This window comes from Passer montanus, unplaced genomic scaffold (genome assembly GCF_014805655.1).
Source record: "Passer montanus isolate IOZ18808 unplaced genomic scaffold, ASM1480565v1 scaffold31, whole genome shotgun sequence".
Classification (NCBI taxonomy): domain Eukaryota; kingdom Metazoa; phylum Chordata; class Aves; order Passeriformes; family Passeridae; genus Passer; species Passer montanus.
In genome coordinates this window covers 8,704,388-8,726,652 of record NW_024367819.1, presented here as the reverse complement: position 1 = coordinate 8,726,652, position 22,265 = coordinate 8,704,388, and the positions used below count along the sequence as shown (strand labels likewise).

Genomic DNA, 22,265 nt, shown 5'->3' with positions numbered 1-22,265 from the left:
TGTTCAGCCTCTGTTTAACTTTTTCCGAACTGGATGCAATTTTTCTCTTTCAAAGTATCCACATTCAAGAAAATTATCCTTAACAGTTTCTGTTGTTTTAGTGATAACTCTTTAGACAGAAAACATATCCTCCTGTAGTTTTACTGTGTCTATTTCCTAGAAATCCTAAAATTTTATAAGACGTGCTTTGAGTTCATGTAACATGATCAGGCAGATAATGTTCTTGTTGCTCCTTTTGGTGATCTCCCAGTCTCTGTCTTGCATCAGATGAAATCTGTCTTTCCTCCTCTTTCAATTTATTCTGGCTTCATTTTACTACATGGTAAAGTTTCTAGAATGTAATTGTGTAATTTGTCTTGAAAATTCAAGTTCTTTAAGCAGCAGTATAATAAGCTTTCTGTCCTTGTCAGCAGATATATGCAGAGTCTGTCGGTCGGAAGGAACTCCCGAGAAACCCCTCTATCATCCATGTGTGTGTACTGGCAGTATTAAATTTATTCATCAGGAATGGTGAGTTCTGTGTTTGTGTGTTTCTTAATTTTTTTTTTTCCTGATGAAAACATATTAATATGTTTCTAAAAATACTTCAAGTCTTCAGGTTAACTAGTGAAAAAAACCCAATTTTCAGTGGAAACGTGTTTGGGGTTTTGATGTTGTTTATGTGATGATTCATTACAATTCAGGAAAAATTTAGTAATTATATATGGAAAAAAAACACTGATAATTATTTGTGTTTGGGACTGCAGTTCTGATTGTATGTCAGATTTATGAAAACTATGTAGAAAAATCAGTATGTTGGGGTTTTTTTGCCCACTTATAATTGTGAATAGAAAGAACATCAAACCTCATAGAAAAAAAAAGCCCTAGTGCTTTTTAGTCATTTTGAGGTGTGTTTGATCAGGCGATGCTAAAGTAAAAACTGTAGTTCTGTTCTATGTGGTCATTTCTGATGGTATTTTAATACTCTTTCTTTGACAAATACAGCAGTTCTAAATCTTAGCTGTGTGCATCTATATGTCATATCTTGAAGTATTTATAAGAACTGGTGTCACTGATGGATGTCTGTGCCAGGATGTCTGATCAATAATGTACTCAAATAATGTTCTTTATCACCACTGTGACACATGCCAGTTTACCTTTTTGTGCTGTCTGAAACTTACTTCATGGCCTAAATGGACTTAATAAACATGCTAATTTAAGTCCTGCTTGCCAGTACAAATATCCTGATTTAAGTGTGAAAGCAGAGAATTGGTGTGTTTTCCTTAAAGGAGGGATAGGGCTGAGAGATGTATAGCGTGTGTTAATGTGATCACTTTTTATTGCAGCTTAGTTCAATGGCTTAAACACAGCAGAAAAGAATACTGTGAATTATGTAAGCACAGATTTGCTTTCACACCAAGTAAGTATGTTTTACTTGCTCGTATTTTTTTCAGAATATTTCTCATGTAATATCTGTGAAGTGATTACTTTTTCATTCAGTGTGGTAGATCCAAACTTGGGGCATAACTTCTGTGTTCTTGTTTTAATTGCAGTTTTTATGCATGTTATTGCAGACTGTGAATTGCTTAAGTATTGGATAATTTGGTTCCTTCATAATCTTAAGTGAAACATAAAAGAAGTATTATTCAGTGCCTTTTTCTGACAGCCTTGATCCCATTCTTTTGCTGCCAACATTACAGCGTGTTGCGTGTTTTCAGCTTCATTGATAAATTTGAGTTTTTGGAAGTCTGAATGGTAAAGTAAAACCATGGCAAAATTTGAATTTGAAAGGCAGTTTTCAGTTTCCTTTAAAGGATCTACCTGCAACACTAATACCTGGCTTCTGTCAGTTTCAGTTCAAGTGATCTTGACAGATAATAGAAATTATGATTATTCCACTTACATTTCAGTCATAACTACCCAGTTAGCATATTAAATTGCCTTTTATGTTAGATACAACTAAATAGGTAGGCAACTTATGATGAAGATTATTTATATAGTTCTGAGAGGATTTTTAATTACATTTTAACTGATTGTAGTGGGAATAGGTGAGGTGGCAGGCTAGTATTATTTAGTGTTGTCAGTTTATTGCCTGTTGAGCAGGTAAAGTGGGTTTTATGCTACATTTTTTTCTTTAAATTTACAAATTTATTCCTGCTCTCCTCTCACCTTTTTTGTGTGTTGGGGTTTTTTCTTCCTAATTTTGTACTGTGGTAGAGAAAACTGAGGCTAAGGTGGTTTAGTTAATGTATTTTCTCTTCCAAAAATCCCTTAATTTTCTATATGTTGAACATTGGTATAATGTATTTCTGCCAACAATTAATTAAACACATTAGACCCATCAGTGAAATGTGCAATGTTAACTCTGTCTTGGGAGGGTAGTAGTGTATTTTGCATTGAACACAGCAGTGCTTTCCAGTTATTCTGAAATACTACAGTGACCTCTGCGTTAGAGATCATTTGCTTGCAGGATTTATTTGTTACATATTTTTATAAAGGCATTATATTACTTCTGTGTGGAACATTCACAAACTAAAAGTGATATGCAGTTCTGAATCTCCCTGCAAGCTAATTAGCCACTTTCAAAATTGCATACTGTGACCAGGTCCTCTACAGAATTCAGCATGCTGGACCAGAAAATGGCATTTCAGTGGTTTATTAGTTAAGAAAGAAGACTTTCTAGTTTTGTATGAAAAGAAGAAAGCAGATCAAAAAAGTTTATAGTGTTTTCCTTGGGATCTAGGAAAAGAGGATGAGCCATTCTAAACTAAATACACTTTATATATGTGTTACTGTTGATAAGAGGAAACTTAGTTACTGCCCTTATCAACAGAAGTGTTCGTGCAGAAGTTAATTCTTTACTGAGACTGCTGCTGCCAGCACCGCTTGTAATGTGCTTGCAGGTTATGGACAGGGGAGAAAACTTAGTTATTGTGGCTCAAAAAAATACCATTTTTCATAGGAGCTTTGAGTTGGTAATAAGGAACCTCTTTCTTCCTCATGCAATAGAGTGTGTCCTCCACATTCAGCCTCTAGTAAAGGCCTGCTTATCCTCTGCCACACACTTGTCACTCCCCTGACTGAGCAGGCTCAGCTGATAAGGTGTCCTTCTCAGCTTTCCACGTTGCAGTGTGCTATTTCCTACCAGGCTTCACACAGTGGTAGCAGGTCAGGTACCCTGCACAGATTCTTCCTGCCCTCCCTACCCCTTGGGTCTTGGTTCATTGTTTCCCTCTCACCCAATACTCATGCAGTAATGGTTTCCTTAATTTCTCTTATCCCTCTTTCTTTGGAAGATAATGTGGCTGTCCAGTCTGGAAACTGGATCTGCTTGCAGGAGCAGGGAAGAAGTCACAGGTGCTAGAGGGAGAATGATAAGGCAGAAAAAAAGGGGACTTATGTATATGCCAGTCATCCCAAGCAAAGTTGGATCTGGCCTGTAGATCTAACACATTTTCAGATAAGTCGGTTCACCACAGGATGTGGTCACATAAACACATGCATGTAATTAATATCTGTGCTCCAGCAGACAAGCACTAATAGTGTAATAGCAATACCAGCAACACCTCTCTTATTTAGCTTGGTTTGCTTGCTAAGGCTGTTGCTGTCATTCTGTTAAAAATGCTCCATGTATGGAGTATTCATAAACTATTTCTAGTGCATTATTCTCTAAGTTCTGTAACATTTTGGGATTTTTTTAGCACCTGAACTGCTAGCTTAGTTATTGCTCAGAAGGAAGGAAAAAGGAGAAGATTCAACTTGTATTTTGGCTGGACTACAAAGGAACAAATTTTTCTTTTGAATAATAGCATCATTCTCTAAATGTGTATAGTCATGTAGGTAAATGACTCATGGCTGGACTACAAAGGAACAAATTTTTCTTTTGAATAATAGCATCATTCCCTAATGTGTTTAGTCATGTAGGTAAATGACTCGATTTCAAATGCATCTTTAAAGCTAAATTTTTTATGTTTTAAAATTAATTCCTTTTATACACTTCTACAGGTTAGGAATTAATACAACTATGAAAAAAGTAGCTTTTGACAATTTTTGATTGTCATAGTACTTGTTCCTTTCTGCACTTCCTGTGCAGCTTCATTGCTGGTTTGTGGTTCATACAATGTCACAAGCTCAGTTAAAACAAAGACTGTAAAATTAAAGGAAGCCATATGCGTAGGGTTTTCCTTGTCATCTAATTTGGATTTACATTATTGAGGGATATATTAAACTGATTTCTTTACCTGTTTGTTTTGATAAACTTTTAACACAGTAGTCTATAGCTTCAGAATTTCTAGAAAGGCTAATTTCAAAAAATAAACTTCTGGAATAAATTGCTACATGCTGGCACAGAATTCAGTGTGTCTTCTGCCAGCTCAAGTGTGCAGAGTATACACACAACTGAGATTTATATGAATGTTATTTCATATATATGTTAGAGCTGTGCTTGCCTGAGAAGGAGTGGAGTTTTTCTCCTTTTACCTTAGTGGTCTGAAGCAGTCTGCATGTGTTTGGAGGGTGTAAAACACAGAAACATGGAGTGGTTTGGATTGGAAGGGTCTCATGAAGATCATCTAGTCCAACCTAAAGAATAACTCACAAGCCCTGTTTTACCAAACCAGTCCTTTCACTCAGGAGCTGTCAAGTGTGTGGTTTTTACTTACAAGTTACACAGTCTTATTTCACAATCAGTGCACAAGGATGACTGAGGTGGCATATAAATGGCTTGCAAATGTAGTAGTAAATAAAGAATCTATGGGTAAGCGGGCTGCAAGTGTGATGATTCTGTGAAGTCTGCTAAATGGCAGTTTCTAAAAGTAGCCTTGTGTTTTCCCTGCCTTATTTGTGTCAGTGTAATAGCAGATTTTTTGTCATATCATCTGTTTTGGAGAAGTTTAATTAGTAAATGTGTTCCTGGAAAAGTTAGGCTTCCAGGAGGGGAGGGGAGGGTAGAACAAAACCCCTTCTCCTGAAAACAACCAACCAAACAAAAAAATCCCACTAAATTTAGGATTCATAACTAAATTAGCAGCTACACTGCATAGGTGTGACCTAAGTATCCAGCAATGACCTAAGTATCCACACTGCATAGGTGTGACCTAAGTATCCAGAAAGCTTTCTAGTAGTTTTTCTATGACCTATATAGCTCAAAGAAGTTGAGCTAAACCTATGAAAAACTCGCCCAAAGTCTGTTTGAATTTCATGCTGTAATAGGAAAAAAAGATTGTTTCAATTTGTCTTTAAAAAATTGTTTCAATTGGTCTCTAATAGAAAGATTTTCATTTGGAGGAACTGTGGTAGATAATGCAGAAATTTGCTTTCTCAAACTGAGTTAGGAAAGATTACTGGGATGGAAAGAAAGGGATGGAGGTGCAGTGAGGAGGATGCATGTGCAGAAGTAAATGGATGCTGTGGTGCAGGGGTCAAGGTCTCAGGCCTCAGAGTGATAGTGGGGAGGGGATACAGGGAACTGTGTGGACAGAAAATGGTACTGGGTGACAGACACAGGTGGGGAGATAAGCTGTGAAAATCACTGGCAGCAAGCTTCAGTGGTGCAGGGTGCTTGCACACCAGGGGTTTCTGTCATGCTAGGAATTCCTGCATTTCATGCACCTGAGTTGCAGGACATAGAAGGATTTTACCTTATCATCATAAAGCTCATGGAAAAAACTGTACAGATTTTGAGGTGTGCACAGGGCAGTGCACAGGTAAAACAGCTTTCTTTCCACCCTCAGCTTCTGATATCATCAAAAATTGCCAAATTGTTAAAATTTGGGGGATGTAGCTTGTGTTCTCTTAGTAGCTACATTGTGCTTTTATTTGAAAAACCTCTGTTGTAATTCTATAGCCTTTAAAAAAGTGAGCATGCAAAAATGCCAGCTTTTATAAGCACTTTCTGCTTTAAGTTGGGATGGACATTCTTTCTTGTAGCTCGTTGTGTGCGTTCAGTAATTCCTGGAAGATGCATTTTTAAATTTTTTTCATTTCAAATCTTTCCAACTGAACAACATGTCCCTCACAAATCATTAATACATAGTTAATGTTTTCTGTGTAGTCCTTGTTGCAAAGTGTTAATCAAAATATATTTTTTGAAAACAACAAAGCTCTCATAGTATCTGCTGAATTGTCTATGAGTGGTACCATAAATATTTAACAGATACACCCTAAATAGAGTATATCTAAATATCTAAATAGATATTCTTTTGCACCTTTGTCAAAGTTTTCTTGTCTCCTGTGGCAGAAATTTTCCCGAATGTTTGTGCAGTGTGAGCTGAGATAATTAGTTAGACTTTGGTTGGCATTTTCTATGGTTCCAAATTGTGTACTAAATCTGTTTCTCTAACAAGAAAATTGTAAGATGATGTCAAAATATGCCCATATCCTGCTTTCAATTCACTGCTCTGTGTTCTCACAGCTACAGTTCCCTAGTGTTATACTTTTAGTCCTTTGTTTCATGAATTCCAGTTCCCTGCCAGATACCTGGTGAATAACAAGCTTTGAAATTTCAAACCAGTTGCTACTTGTCTCAGGGGTACTGTTTTGTTGTTACTTTGTGTCAGTTATAATCCACCTATTGCTGAAATGCACCAGTCTCTCCCCATTCTTTGACTACTTCTGGATGTTGATACACTTTGTCTCTGTGCTTGAGTTCTCTTTACAGCACAGAAACTGAGTTAAATAGCCCTGGAGAGAAAAGAATTTCATTCTCCTGTAGAGGCTTCTTCTCTGAGACTAGTAAAAGGATGATTGGGAATGTAGGTGAAGGGCTGCAGGTAGATAGCATAAAGCAGTATTTGTTAGACTCTTAAAGGATTGCTCATGAGAGGAATTGAACACTTCTTTCTATTTGTTTTTATGAAAATTGAATTTCCTTATGTAGTTAGAAGTAGATAAGGTTTTAAAAGATAGTCCGTAATGTTGAAGTCTTCAAGCGCAGATGTTTCCAACATAACAAACATCTAGGCAGAAATGTCTTTGTGCAACTCCCAAATATAGCTTATCTTCTTTATTCAAATCTGTTATTGATGTTATTGATACTGTGCATTACCACTTCTTAGTGTCCATGTAAGTGTGTAGAAACTAAGTACTAATAGTGAAATTGTTACATGTTTTCTAATTGTTTGCAAAAGAAGACCTCACAACTGTTTTTCTTGGCTTTTGAGTAGGGGTGGGCCTATGCAACATACAGGTGTTGAGTTTAAAAAGTCAAGAAAATTTTATATATGAGAATATCTGTGCAGGATTGCAGGATGAGAGATTTGGATTGTGCTCTATAATAGGAGTGTCCTTAGAAGAAATTCTGCCTGATATGAAACAGATATCTGTTGAAAGACAGTCATGGTGTGTAAATTTCAATGTCTGTGGATACTTAATCAGCTTTCTTAAATTTTCCTCCTTGTGTGCTGGTTTTGTTTTGCTGTGGGGTTTGTTTTTTTTTTGGTCTGCTGGATGGCAAGTAGGATCTAAATATCTAGCACAAAGAAATAGATAGTGTGCAAAATTGCTAATTGCTGTTGTTCCTCATGCCATGTCCATGAACTAGGTTTATAAATAACAGACAGAGGAATCTTTGAGGTAGCATTGAGAGAGAGTGATACTGATTTTAGAATCTGCTTTTTCTTGAGCTTATTTTTAGGTAATTGGAGTTTACAGTTAACAAATAAAGCTATTAAAAAAAAACTTTTCTTAGGTTAACAACTGGCATGGAGCTTATTAATTTTCCCATTCCACTCAGTACACAATTAAACCAATGTGTTATGTGAAATTTTTTTGTTGTTTGTTTGGAGTTGTCTCTTGAGAATATAAAATATGCTAATTCTTCTAGTAAGCTTTTGTCAGATGCAGTTTGTAGTTGGCAGGACTTTTACATAAATGCTTTTCTAAAGGACAAACTGTCTCATAAGTGCATTTTCTACACAGTTTATTCCCCAGATATGCCTTCACGGCTTCCAATCCAAGACATCTTTGCTGGACTGGTTACAAGTATTGGCACAGCAATACGATACTGGTTTCATTATACACTTGTGGCCTTTGCATGGTTGGGAGTAGTACCTCTTACTGCATGTAAGTATTAATTTTCTGTACATAATGCTCTTATACACAGGGAAATCTGCCACTTCCTGCAACAAAGTTTTATGAGACCATTATTGTTTATTAAAAAAAACATCAAAGATGCTATTTCATTTCCTTTCCCTGAGAAATTCTACCTGTTTGACTCTTAAGCCAGTAGTGCAATGCAAAAGGGTGTTAAGACATAGGAGGGAATGCATGAAAGAGCTTTTAAATGTCTTACTCCAATAAAATACCTCTTCTCAATTATCTTCTTTAAAATCTACATGGAAGGTTTTATTTATTAATAATAGGATAGGAGAGTTGTGCTGTTGTTATTAACCATCTATAAATGAAAGTGCAGGGGGTTTTTATGTGAAAAGTAAAATTCCTTTACAATCATGGACATACTGATTTGTGACACTTAAATCTCAAAGTCACGTAGGTAGTAAAGGAATTCAGTAGAAAAGAGAGTGCACATTTAATTTACTCTAGTATCTGGTTTGAAATTTACTTTCCAAATAGAGACTGAAAAAGAACTATGGATGTTTCTACAAGCTAAGAACACTCAGAAAATTGAGAAAGGCAGAAAGAGTGTTCAGTCCAGGCAAAGCAGTAATTAGAAGTGCATCTTTACAAACCATAATATGTCCCTTGAACAAAAGAGCAAGAGTAAATTCATCTCCTCAGACAGTTTCTCAGTATGTTCTAGGTTTTAATTTGTAGCTGGCTCAAATAAAATAAAATAAATGTAGCTGGCTGTAGTTTGAGAATAGTACAATGTTGGCATCACCTAATTTTCTGAAGTAGACCACATATACTGATGGCCTACTTTTTAAATACACATCATGGTAAAAAGCTGACATTTACAAGCATCAACTATTAATTGATAAAATATTTACTTAAAACAGATGATGAAATGGTGATGGTCCTTGCAACATGATATCATAGCACCAGAAGTTCATACACATTCAAAATACGATTGAGCAAATTAAAGGGGGGAAGTTGCACCAAGGATTAATTAGCTGTGAGATATTTTGGAATGGGAAGTGAAGCATATGAGAATGTACTGAAGAAGTATCACAGCAAATATCTTTAACTTTCTTCCATATTCATCCTTAGGCATCCATTAATGTGACCAGTGAATCTTGTGTCTGATCTAGTATGGCGTTTCTTCCATATTCATCCTTAGGCATCCATTAATGTGACTAGTGAATCTAGTATGGCAGTTCTGACACTTTGGATGTCTGCTTTTAAAGATGTGCAGCTAAAATACAGCTTTGTTGTATATGATCTTGAGTTCTGTTCATGCACTGAAAGTTGAGATTTTCTTCCATGTCATAAATTTAGTTGGACACCTGGTGAAATGAGGGTACCTGGGGGGTCCTTTCCAAGTGAAGCTATAGCCAAAATTGAATTTATATCCAACTTCTCTTTACTCACACAGGTCGTATCTACAAGTGCTTGTTTACTGGCTCTGTGAGCTCACTACTGACACTGCCATTAGATATTCTGTCCACGTAAGTGCTTCAGCAGTTTGATACAAAAACCTGTTTTAGTCAGGTTATCCTGAAGACAGTAATTTTTGAACTTAATGTCTCTTTCATCCAGTTATATTTGTTATCTTCTGCCATCATAATAAGCAACTGCCCTTTACCCTTTGCACAACTAGATGTATGGACAACACCATTAAATCATTTAACTTTGGAGTTCCATTATTCAAGAACTTTGGGGCTGGAAACCGACTTTACAAAGCAGGCCCTGGTTATTGAAAATTTTTATTTGATGTCAAGAAAACTTGTGCAAAATTACACTTAATAATTTTTAAAAAATCAATTTCCTATGGTTTAAATCAGATACATAGAATATTATGAAATGTGTCACTAATAGTGTCACTTTCTGTTTTCTTTGTTGCATTCTTATATTTTGAAATAATTTTATCTGAGTCTTTTATGCGAGAGGGATTATTTTTTATCAGATTTCATTCTAGCTGATACGTGGATTTTTAATGCTTCAATCAACATCTGCTATTGCACATTGTCTTTCCTTATCTTTTTTTAATCAATTTTGCCTAAAGAATTAGTAAATACCAAACAACAGAATTCCAAGCTTACTTACTAAATTCAAGCCTCTTACTTTCTCATTATCTTGAACACAAGGAACTGAAACTGAGTTTAAGTAGAATCATCTGCACATCAAGCAAATTTGGAATTAATGTTCTCTGTGATTCAGCTAAATCATCTTAATTGGGCTATTTGATTTGAGGAATCAGGTCAAGTTGCATTTAACTTATTTTCATTATTGGAAAGAGATGCTTGTTTCAGTCTAGTAACAGTATATTTCCTGTTATCTCTGTAGTGTAGATTCTATGTTTATTTTTCAGGAGAAGGATTTGAAACAACTAAACCTAGAGTACCTCATGTCTATTACAGACCAGGGAGAAAATAAGGGACTCAATATTTGTCAGATTTTAATGGTGTGTGAAACTGTGTTTTGACATTTGTTTCTTTGGCAGTCAATTACAGTAGCTTCTTGTGTCATCTTTTCGTTTTGGACTTCATGTCCCCAGAGTACTCACTGTGCTGTGCAGGCACAAGTGTGCAGCTTCAAGGGGGACTAAACTGATACTTCTTTGGAGATGGCAGAGTACTATGGTGCCGTGTTTCTTACTTATTTTAAGAACATATTGTAGTTTTACAAGGAGGTACCTGAAATTAGGGATGAGGATTGCTTAGGATGATTTAAGTGCCTCTTACATTGCATGAAACCCTAGTTTTGGTTGGCTGGCTGAACTTTGATTTGCTGCTGCTATACAGTTATGTATGATCTGATTGATTAAGTTTTTTAAAGTATAGAGATAATATATGAGGTAAAATGCTATCTGAAGTATAAAGCAGTTGAAGGAAAACCCTGCAGTTCCATTCTTCTGGTGCAGGTAGCTCAGCAGATAAAATGCTTAGATGGACTGGATATTATGTGTTTAGCCATTTAAGTAAACCTCTTACTATATCAAGCCATTTTGTTAGTGACTATTGTGTTTCCTTTGCTGTTCTGGAAGATTGTTTTTTCTGAGCTACTCTGTAGTGTTACCAGCAAAATATTGGTTTTATTATTTTTTTTTTAACAGGGAGAACTTACTGGCTGACTGTTTGCAGGGCTGTTTTGTGGTGACATGCACTCTGTGTGCATTTATCAGCCTTGTATGGTTACGTGAACAGATCGTCCATGGAGGAGCACCACAGTGGTTGGAACAAAATCAACAACAGCCACTCAATGGTGTTGGTCAACAAAATGAGGTAAAACTTACTGTTCATTAGGTCACAATTCATTTAGAAAATGTGGTTCTGGGAATAAATATTTCATCAGAATGCAGTCATGTCATTTTACTTCACGGAACCTTTAGTTGTTAGCAGAAGTTGAACACTTAGTGACACCACTGTTATGTTTTTGAAGTTGTTTTATTGTGTAGCATTGCATAGATTCTTAGCTCTGTATCTTTACCATTTTTTAAGATAATTTTATGCACATAAAGCTGAATTCTCAGGCATAGTCAATGAAGACACAGCTTGCTTTTATTTTGTCTTTTTCATAAGTGTGCAGGTAGTTCATGAGGTAACAATTCACTGTTCTCAAAGCAATTGGAAGTTCTGTTGATATCACTGAAGTTGGAGCTTCTCTGCCCTCCTCCCACTCCCTACACATGCATGTGCACTCCTTCAGTGCTTTCAGGAGCCTCTTAGGTGAAGAAGTGATCATATAAGCAATCCATGCATAGGGAAGAAATAATTCAAAATGTTGTTTTTGTTTTAGTAAATGTCAGTTTGTAAAAGACAGAGATTCTCATCTTGGTGACTGACTGAGTTGGCGTTGAATTATCATCTTTGTCATATAATGATAGTTTCCCTGAGGGAGTACCCCTCTATTAAGCACTGGTGAAACCGCATCTGGAATGCTGTATCCAGTTTTAGGGTCCCCCAGTACAAAAGAGGCATGGACAGACTGGGATGAGTGCAGTGAAGAGCCAACAAAAATGATTAAAGGACTGGAACATCTGACATGATGAGAGGCTGAGAGAACTGGATTTAGTTTGAAAATGGGAATGCTCAGGGTGGACCTTTCCAGTCTGTATGAGAGCCTGATGGAGGGCTGTAAAGAAGATAATACCAGCAAGACAGCCCTGGCTCTGAGTGACAGGATCATAGGCAGTAGGAGTGAATTAAAATGCAAGAAATTCCATTTAGATTAAAAAGAAAAAGGTGGGTTTTGGCCGCTTTTTTTTTTTTTTATATATATACTACTACTGTGATCACCTACTCGAACAGGGGAACAGGTTGCTTAGAGAGGTTGTAAAGTTTCCACCTCAGGAAAAGGTGGGTCAAAAGCCAAGTGGAAACAGCACTGACCTTGCCACAGCTGACCCTGTTTTGAGTAGTCAAGTTGGCTAGATGATCTCTAGAGGCCCTTTGCTACCTCAGCTACACTGTAAAGTTATCTGAATATTTATTTTCCTGTTTTTAAAGGTTTAGTGGTCCCAAGTGTAATTCTTATCTAGAAAATGTATTATTGACTTTTTTAAATACTGTTTGGCTTCATATATATACAGGATAAAAGCATGAAGAGAGCTTGATCAATTTAACCAAGTACTAAATCCTGTTTCTGCAGGCTCAGGCTGCTGTAAATGGAGGTGTTGAAAATGCTGTGCTGGATCAACCTGCTAACCCAGCTGCTGAGAATGTAGTTGTAGGTGAGAACCCTGAAATTCAAGAGGAACAAGTAGATGAAGAGGAGGAAGATAATGAGGATGAAGAGGATGCTGTAGTAGAAGATGCAGCAGATGCAAACAATGGAGCACAAGGTAACAGGTGACTCAAAACATTAATGTTCTAGTTCTCACTAAATGTAAAATAATTGAATATGAAACTGTCGTGATGGAAGGAAGCTGTGTAAATTCCCACTTCAGGTTATTTATCTTGCCTTTGCAAATTTCATGCACTTTGAGTGCTGAAGCATCTGCTTGCTGAAAAGCTGTCAGCAGTTACAAGATGAATATTATGCAATCAAGTCTTTTTGTTCATTTAGAACATAACATGGAGTGGTTACGTCTTGTTTTGAGTGATCTAACAGCTGTAAAAATGGCCATTGTCTCCTCAGATGACATGAACTGGAATGCTTTGGAATGGGATCGAGCAGCAGAAGAGCTTACTTGGGAGCGAGTGAGTAAGAATAATTTTCTTGAATTTAATAATTTAGGTTCATACTTGAAATGATTTGTAGTATTGGTGTGGTAAAATGCTTTTGGGATAGATTTGGAAATCCTTCATTTGTAAGAGCCTTTAGTGACCTAGAAAAGTTGTTACATTATAAACAAAATGTTATTATGTTACTTCTTAATCATTAAAGCATTTTTTGATTTTAAGTATAGTAGCAGCTTATAAATATATAGTAGCAGCATAAAACATGTTTTAGTAGACTTTTCTGAAGTCTTCCACTTGGTGAGGCAGACAACTGACTTGCAGCTTGCTTTGAGAACACTGGGCCAGATTAGGAGTGCAAAGGTGTTGCATTAGATGCAGTTCAATGCTTAATTTTTGTATTCATTAAAACATTAGACTAAAGAGAAGGGAAATAGAAGTTTAGGTTTCTTTGCAAAAAACAAATGCATTTCTCTATAAATGGTGACGCATTTTAATGTAACATGCTTTCTGTGTTGTTTTTGGATCACAAATTCCATAACTAGAGCATGACATGCATGTACACTATAATCATGGAGTAGTATAGAGACCTGAAAATTAGGTTTTTGTAGCTGGTCCAGAAGTAGCCAACATCTGAGTTCAAAGCTCACCACATGCAGCAAAATCTGCCTGAAGGTAGGTGCAGCAGCTTCATGATTTACCAGCATCACTGCTAGGCTGTGGTATAGTTGTTGCCTCGATTGCAGGGGAGCAGAAGTACAGTTTTCATCATGAGTGGCACATCTTCATATTTGTTTTGTATCTACTGAAAGCTTCTTGGAGTGTCTTGAAAGATATTTCATCAAAAAGGATGTACATAAATTCAGGTTCCTAAATCATTCTGTTGTTTATTTCAGGATGGAAGTGCTGTATTTCTGAACCCAATTTATTTGCTAGAAAGTGCTGATGTATTCCTAACTGATGATATTTTGATGCTTTTTCATGAATATAGATGTCAGTTTCATAACCACTTCCAATGTTATGTGCTGACATAGGCAATAGATTTGTAGTTGACATTTAGTATCAAAATGGGGATAGACTCTTCTATTATGTCATCCTGTAAAAATACCATGCAAGTTTTCTGAATTTTCAAACATTTTTGCATCTTAGTTTGATTTGTAAAATATGTGCAACTCTTATATCTTGGAACTTAGTGCAAAGTCCTCATACAAAAGAGCCTTGAACATGGAACTTTACAGCAGTAATTGTGGAGTAGGAGTGTCTGGATTTAAATATTAAGATACACTCAAAGTGGGTGTAAAGGAGATTTTTTTTCTTTGTAATGGATGCTTTATTTTTGACTGCTCTGCGGATACTTCCTATAACAGCTGTGCTGAGTGATGAAGAATTTGTTTCCCATCTTCCCTAGATGTAAAACAATTCTGTTCAAAAGTTAATAGCATACAGTATAGCAAATTACTCTGTTAGTTGTTGCTTTTATACATTGACGGTAAAATACTAACTTTTCTCAGTGCAGCATAAACTGGTATTTTGCAAGTAGGATGAAACAAAAATTTGTTCTTTTATTTAAATATTGAGTTGATTAAACACGTACTTAAATAGCCATTCAATCACTACAATATTTTGTAAATACAAAATCTTTGACAAAGTCTTCAAAGTCATGGAGAGAAACAGCTTCAGAGTTAATTGATTCTGTGTTTGGTTTGACACATAGATACATGTGTGTTCAGATATTCCACATGTATATCACTGCCTTTGAACACCTGAGTTTACTGTGTTGAATGAGAACTTCGTTTCTCTCTTTATCAATAAGAGTTTATGTGCTGGTGCTGTTGGTTGAGCCATTAAAAAACTCTTGGCTGCATTGGACAATAAAGGTCAATGTGAAAGAGGCTTATTTTAGATTCAGGATAGTTTTTCAAATAAGTAAAAATAACTTTCTTGTCTTCACAGATGCTTGGACTTGATGGATCTCTGGTTTTCTTAGTAAGTACAATCTTGCTCTTCAGGAATTTCTACAGAAGGATTTTTTTTAAGTACCTGTATTTTTTTAATATACATAATTGTACTTGAAGTCCTTTTTTTCATATCATATATACATTTCTTTAAAGAGAGTTTCATATGATGTCATGTTCAAGCAAACTGGGTATTTAGGAGTTTCACAAATCAGTGGTGTGTGTGTGGCATAAAAGTGGAATTTCTTAAACGATGTAGATAACTTTGGATCACTTACTCCACTGTAAATGAAAACTAGACCTTTTAAAAAGCACACATTGAAAATACATATGTGTTCTAACCTTATGTTTTGATCTTTGGTATAGTTAAAATACAGTTCTCATTCAAATATATTTTTTTGTCCTAATACCACCATATCAGCACTACATCTAGTGTAGCCTAGATTTTAAAATCTAAGATCTTCAGTTGACTCTATTTTCAAAATACTCCATCTTAGAATCATTAAGTTTGAAAAATACCTCAAAGGTCATTAATGTCTCTTATTTAAATGTCATGCCTTAGGTTTACAATTATGTTATTAGTCATTTACCTTAAATATTAATATCAAAAGAAGTAAAAATCCAATGTGCTTGTGGCTGAGGTCACATCTTAGCTAAAAGTAATATTAAAAAATGGACATGTGGTGTCATTTCTAGAGTCAGAGGTGTCAGTTTTGTTAATGCGTTTGTTGTGGCAAAGACTAATGGTTAAAAGTTCAGATGAGCATTTTTTTCATTTATAAAAAAAGTATCCACATACATTTCATGTAAATTTTTTTTAAAGATGGACTATTTGTATAGATTTTAAAATAAAAGCCTGCTTTTACAAAATGTAAGCAAGAGTAAGTGCACTTATCTATATAAATGTTCATGAATGTAACGGAGCTGCAAAACTTCCTGGCTCTAACATGAGATGTGCAAGTTCTGGTGATAATAAACTGTTGAAATAAGAAGTTGATATAAAAGTAAAGTCACTTATTTAAAAGACTGACATTTATACATTTCTTGTAACCTTCCTTCCTCTTTCCCCTGTACTCCATACAGGAACATGTCTTTTGGGTGGTGTCTTTAAATACTCTGTTCATACTTGTCTTTGGTAAGTATTGTTTACTCTTAGGTTTTAAAATTATCCTTCTTTGTGAATTGGTAGTGCAGGTCTATTTTAAGGCTGTTTTAGAAAAATGAAGATGTGACCTCTAAAAACAGAACCAAAAATGAACTGGCAATGTGAATAACAAGTATTTATTGTTTTCTAGTTTTGTCATTTTAATTTATTTAAGTGAATAGATTTAAAGTAGGAAACCTAGCAGAACCTTAACCCTGTCAACTAAAGCACAGAAATTATTTATTTCTAATACTGTTAAATTAAAGGAGGAATCTCAGGGAATCTTAATTTGCAAGGAAAAGCAGTACTTTGCAGACTAGATAAGGTTTTTCTTTCTCTTCATAGTTTTTACTAGATAGAGTTACACAAATTTTTCCCTTAAAAATCCATTCTTGGAGCTCAGACTGAAAGGGAGGGAGGTGTGCAAGAATGTAGCATTTTAGTGACAAATGAAGCATTTTATACACTTAAAAAATACCAGACGAAGATACCACAAAGTTTCACTTGCTCTGAATGACCAGTTTAGAAAAGAATTTTTTATGTTGCTTTGGTGTTTTTTCAGTGGTCTTTCTTGGCAGAAAGGTTTGAGGTTGCAAAGCTGAAGTTGTACTGTAGATAAGTTTTTACAGACAAAAGTAAAGCTCATAACACTGAACCAGTGATTTGAGCATGTAGATACTGAAACAGAACAGCAAATCAAAAGAAAATAAACCTAAGTACCTTGTGTGTTTAATTCACAAGAAACTGTAACTGTTCTAAAATAGGAGTTGGGAAATACTTGAATATTTCTTTCTGATAATTAATTCTATTTTAACACGTAGTTATCATAAGTTAATTGGATTTTTTAGCTGCTGTAATAAGTAAGCTTTTTTACTAAGTAGATAACCATGGAATTCCTAAAACATAGATTAAAATTCAATAATAAGGAAGTAATAAGAATGCCTAATGAGGCTGTCGTATAGCAACATTTTCAGTGGCTGCCTTGCCAAGGGGGAACTCACAAATAGAGAAGAGAATGACTTTCCTAAGTAAGCAGGAGGTCTGGGAATTTAATATGTGCCTCTCAGGCCTATTTTTAGTATCTTTCCCATTAAGTAATACTGCTTAATTTGCAATTGACAAATCTCTAGTAATTTGTAATTATAGTACTTGTGAGTTCAGATATCACAGGAGGTACTTGCTAAATATAAAACAGAAGGAAAGCATTTGTAACTTTAATTAGTGGTCCAGAAATTCTCTTTGGACAAATTAATTCATTTCAACTTAATTAATATTTTCTATAGCTCATTCTAGTACTCACAGAGGAGTTTGTACTCTTTTGTGCTTTTTTTTAAAGGAATTCATTAGAAAATATTTTAAATAATGTTATTTTAAAAGCATTACAAACTGTGCACTATATTCTCATAAAATGTCAAAAATGCAACTTTTAAGTTATTAATCTGATATCTCTAGGAGTTGTGATCTTTTTCATCTCACTTTTCTTTCTCTTGTTCTTACTGGGCAGGGAGAGTTCAATTCCTCCCTTTATCTTTTACATGTTTGCTTTTCCCAATAACTGCTGATTTTCTTAAAAGACGTGAATTAAAACTTTTCTTATCATTGATTAGGGCAATGTGAATCCTGCTCAATCTTTTCCTGTAGTTTGTTGTTGTTGTTGATTTGTTTGTTTGCTTCTTGGGTTTTGAAGTTGGAATTTTTTTTTTAATGTTGGTCATACAGAAATGAAGAGAGAGAAAATGATCACACTTTTCATTTGAGGGAATGTTTAGCCTGTAGTAGTTTCCAGGGAGGGCTACTATGATGTAGTGAAGACAATATAAGTGAAAACAAAAGCTTGCCACTTCTGCAGCCCCTTCACTTTATACTGATGCACTCCACTCCTATAAAAAATGGATGTTGAATTCTTTAGTCTTTCATAACTTGGTTGGAAGAATGAGATAAAGTAACTAAAAAATTTATTTTGTTGCAAATATGCAGGTTTCTAAAAATGGGGAAGTGCTGTGTTTTCTAATGCATTTCCCCTGAAACCTCAGAATGGTCAGGAGTGGGTTCTTAGGAATAATGAGCAATTTTCAGTACATTAGTTCAGAGTAAAAGACTTCTCATTTGCTCCTCATCCCTTCACTGGGTGTCATTTTTCTCCCCCTCCTCTTCCCTCTGCAAATTTCTGCAGGGCTTGCATTTTCCACAATATTTTAAGTATTCTTAAGAACTAAAGCACTAGAACTGAAGCCTTGCTAAAGCAAGTCCCATCTCACCAGGCTGTGAAATGGCTACTGAAGTCTTTTAGTACACGGGAAAGAATGAATACACAGCATAGGTTCCTGCAGGAGTCTGGGACAGATGCCAGCCTAGTACGTAACACTGAGAAGTGGAATTGATTTACAGAGTGCAAGATGAAGTAAGAAGGAAAAGATTGTCCTCTTATTCTGTGTAGTTTTATATTGTTTTAGTCCTTAAGTGCAAATTCTGGTCTGATTTTCAGTGTTCGTAAAATTATAGGAATCTAACACTTGCAAATATTTGCACATAAATTAATTTTTTTTTCATAAAATGTATGAGAAGCAGAATAATACCATGTTACGATATTCATCCTGCAAATAAGGCTTCATTACCAGTTTTCATGGCCTTTTTTTCTCCTTTCTTCTTACATTATTCAGCATTTTGTCCATACCACATTGGTCACTTCTCCATTGTTGGCCTGGGCTTTGAGGAATATGTGAGTACTGTTTTATAATTTCAAAATGAAAAATAAACTACCACTGTTTATTCAATCACAATATTTTTGTAGCATTTTTCCACTTCCGTTTGGATTGAAAAAGTAACTTTGAGTGTCTTCTTGCTAGTCCTTCAACCTTTTTGAGTATATGATTAAAAATGTTGTCCCACTCTTTTCCACTTCCTAAATTATTTATATCTCAAGTAAGGTTTTACTGTTTGTAAAAACTGTGTGTGTCTTCAGGGTTTTTTAACAGCCTCTTGTTCCTTGTGTACATTTTAAACTTGTTTACTGATTTTCATAGTGGATGATGCTAATTAGGGGATAAACAGTGTAAGGTGGCACTTTTTGTTTCATATATTGAGTTTGAGTTTGAAGAAAGTAGTAAATGTAAACAGTATCTATTTTTAATGAAAATTAAAAAATAATAGTAGATTATTCAAATATGTAAAAAATAGAGAAACTTGTCATTCTTCTTGAAGAGTTGAAATTTGGAATTTATCTTAGTAACATAAAAAGGAGATGTAATCTTCTAAGAGACTGATAAACTTTCACCTTTTTTTCTCTTTGCTCCAGGTCCAAGCATCTCACTTTGAAGGCCTGATTACAACTATCGTGGGATATGTTCTTCTAGCAGTGACTCTAATTGTTTGTCATGTATCCTTTTGTCGGTGGTTACCTGGTTCAGATTTTTGTGTAAATAGTTTTTTCTGGCTGTGCTTTGTGGAGGTGCAGACATGATGCAGGTGCCCTTAACTCGCCATTTTTCTCTGCTCTTTTGGTGACATTAGAAGGAAAGGTCTCTTCTGTTCTCTTGGAGATTTAGAAGTTGTCAGTGTGACTGCCTGCTTTCAAATACTTCCACATGCTTAACAACACAATCAAAGGCTTTTATGTTTGCTTGAAGGTCTGTCTGAGGAGAAGGGTGTAGAATAATTTTTTCCTCACTATGTGTAGGCTTCTGCTGTCGACTGTAGTTGCAGCAGAGAGATTATAAAAGGAGGTAGGATGGAAAATTTATTCAAATATTTTTGATCCTGCCAGATTTTTTGAATAAGAATAATTTTAGTTTCTTTGTCATGTCTCTGAACTACTGAGAGTTTGCAGCAAGAATTTCTTTCTCATTATTACTTTTTCAGAGAAAACTACTTTCTCTTAGTGGTAGAAAATAAAGTGCTGGAAGCTGGAAGGATTTATTTGGTCACAAGTAAGAAAGCTGCATTCATGCTGCATATTTCTTTACATCAGCTTCAGTTTGAAAGAATACACACTTGTTCCCAGTTTTCTGTTCGAAAGTAAACAAAGTTAACATTGACTTTCTACATCAGTATACAGATGTGCAGTGCAGTGTAACACATTAGTAGATTCGCATGTAGGTTTTGCCTCCTGAAAAAAAAGCCCAAAATAAGCTCCCAAAGTGCAATTGCATCCAGCTTTTCTTGGAAAAGGTGAGAATTTGATTTAGACAGCAGTGAAGGGAAAGCTACTATTTAAAGTAGGTCTGCAGGTTTTAAACTTACATATTTGTGGCAGATGTTTTCAGAGACAACTTTATTTCTTGAAAACTGTTGGTTGTTTAATTTAAGAAGGGTCCTATTATAAATTATTTGCTTTAGATGCATGTTTGAGGATGTTACTCAGCACACCAGATTGTGACTACTGGTGTCACAGCCAGTTTTGAAGTAGAACCCTGATAGTACACATACTTACTATTTAATTTTTCTCTTCTTTAAATTTCCTCTTGCTAAAAGCAGCATAATATAGTGTTTGATATTAGACTGTTACAAAGTGTTTCCCAATGTTATTTTCTTGACAAAGCTATTCAGGGTTTGGCAGCTCTTGTTAAGTTTCAGCGGTCACGTCGCTTACTAGGAGTTTGCTATATTGTTGTCAAGGTAATCCTAATGTTTTGTGTGGGGGAAAAAACCCTCTCAATTTAAACTGACGTTATAATTTTCTTAGCAATTTTTGTTAAACTAGTGAGATGTTACTTTCTCTCTTTTCCTAAAGGTTTCCTTGTTAGTGGTGGTTGAAATTGGTGTGTTTCCTCTCATCTGTGGCTGGTGGTTGGATATATGCTCCTTGGTAAGAACAGAAACAAATAACGATAAAATCTTTTGTAACTGTTTATATTTGAAGCAAAAAAAAAAAAGTTCTGATGAGACGAGAGCTGTTAATATGAGTTTGACAACACTCTTCTGTTTTCATAAACAGCATTTCTAGAGGGAAATGTCCATGTTTTTTTTAGGTACTGCCTAATGCTAATTTTGGGGGTTTTTATGTTACGAAATACAAATTAACATGCTATTACTAAAATAACAACATCCTAATCCTTTTTAGTGCTGTTACAAGACCACTGTGATAATGACCTTACTTATAGGCAAACTTGAATGCTGAACAAACCTCTTTATGTAGCCATCTTTTGTGGAATGGTAATGACTTCATATTTTAAGTTGTCCAGTTTCTTTCTGTTGTGAAAAAGATCTTTGCTGCATTTTTTTGAATTGAGGATAGTTTTTTCTCAGAATTGAAGACAGTTTTTCAGTACTGAAAAATACTGACTGCTAAATTTGAAATAGACAAAATTAGGTTTTTTCAGCCTTGGTAGAAATAGAATTTTACTTAGGAATTATTTGCTTATCATAGCGCCACTTTGTTTGAATTGATTTATAACTTACCTAGAGTCTGTTAGTGACTGAGTTGACATATTTCTTCTTTCTGTCAGAAAAAATAAATTGATCAGATATTGATCTTTATTTGCTGTTCTTATCATAAGTAATCCCCTTTTTCTGTAATTAAATTGTGTATTTATGTGTTAAAGGAAACATTTAAATTATGCTTAGTAGTATATGAACTACGGTAAACCAGATGAATACTTGTGGATGTTTGCCAAACCTTATTCAAATTTGTTTACTACTTACCTTCTTGTAGGAGATGTTTGACGCCACTCTGAAAGACAGAGAATTGAGCTTTCAGTCTGCCCCAGGCACCACAATGTTTCTGCATTGGTTGGTTGGAATGGTTTACGTCTTCTATTTTGCATCCTTCATCCTTTTGCTAAGAGAGGTGAGTCTGTGAGAACAAGACTGGTATGGAACACAGAGGCTTACATACAGAACTGTTAAATCTTTAATGTGTGGGTATTGCTGCTACCATTTTTTTTTTGTGTATATTGGATTCAGTTTTATGTAAAAAGGGCCATGCTGGTACTTACTGCAGTGGAAAAATCA

The 22,265-nt window shown here is 35.2% G+C and overlaps 1 protein-coding gene across 1 annotated transcript in view; it reads left to right on the top strand.

Moving 5' to 3' along the window:
- Positions 1-304: 304 nt before the first annotated feature.
- Positions 305-22,265, top strand: part of MARCHF6 (membrane associated ring-CH-type finger 6) — a 41,287-nt gene continuing 19,326 nt past the window's right edge. Inside the window, exons 1-14 of the mRNA XM_039714774.1 lie at positions 305-510; positions 1,326-1,399; positions 7,897-8,040; positions 9,473-9,545; positions 11,153-11,321; positions 12,688-12,880; positions 13,177-13,238; positions 15,171-15,203; positions 16,256-16,307; positions 18,977-19,035; positions 19,612-19,692; positions 20,862-20,930; positions 21,046-21,120; positions 21,967-22,101. Coding sequence (XP_039570708.1) covers positions 320-510; positions 1,326-1,399; positions 7,897-8,040; positions 9,473-9,545; positions 11,153-11,321; positions 12,688-12,880; positions 13,177-13,238; positions 15,171-15,203; positions 16,256-16,307; positions 18,977-19,035; positions 19,612-19,692; positions 20,862-20,930; positions 21,046-21,120; positions 21,967-22,101 — 1,410 coding nt within the window. The 5' untranslated portion in view covers positions 305-319. The remainder of the gene's footprint in view (positions 511-1,325; positions 1,400-7,896; positions 8,041-9,472; positions 9,546-11,152; positions 11,322-12,687; positions 12,881-13,176; positions 13,239-15,170; positions 15,204-16,255; positions 16,308-18,976; positions 19,036-19,611; positions 19,693-20,861; positions 20,931-21,045; positions 21,121-21,966; positions 22,102-22,265) is intronic.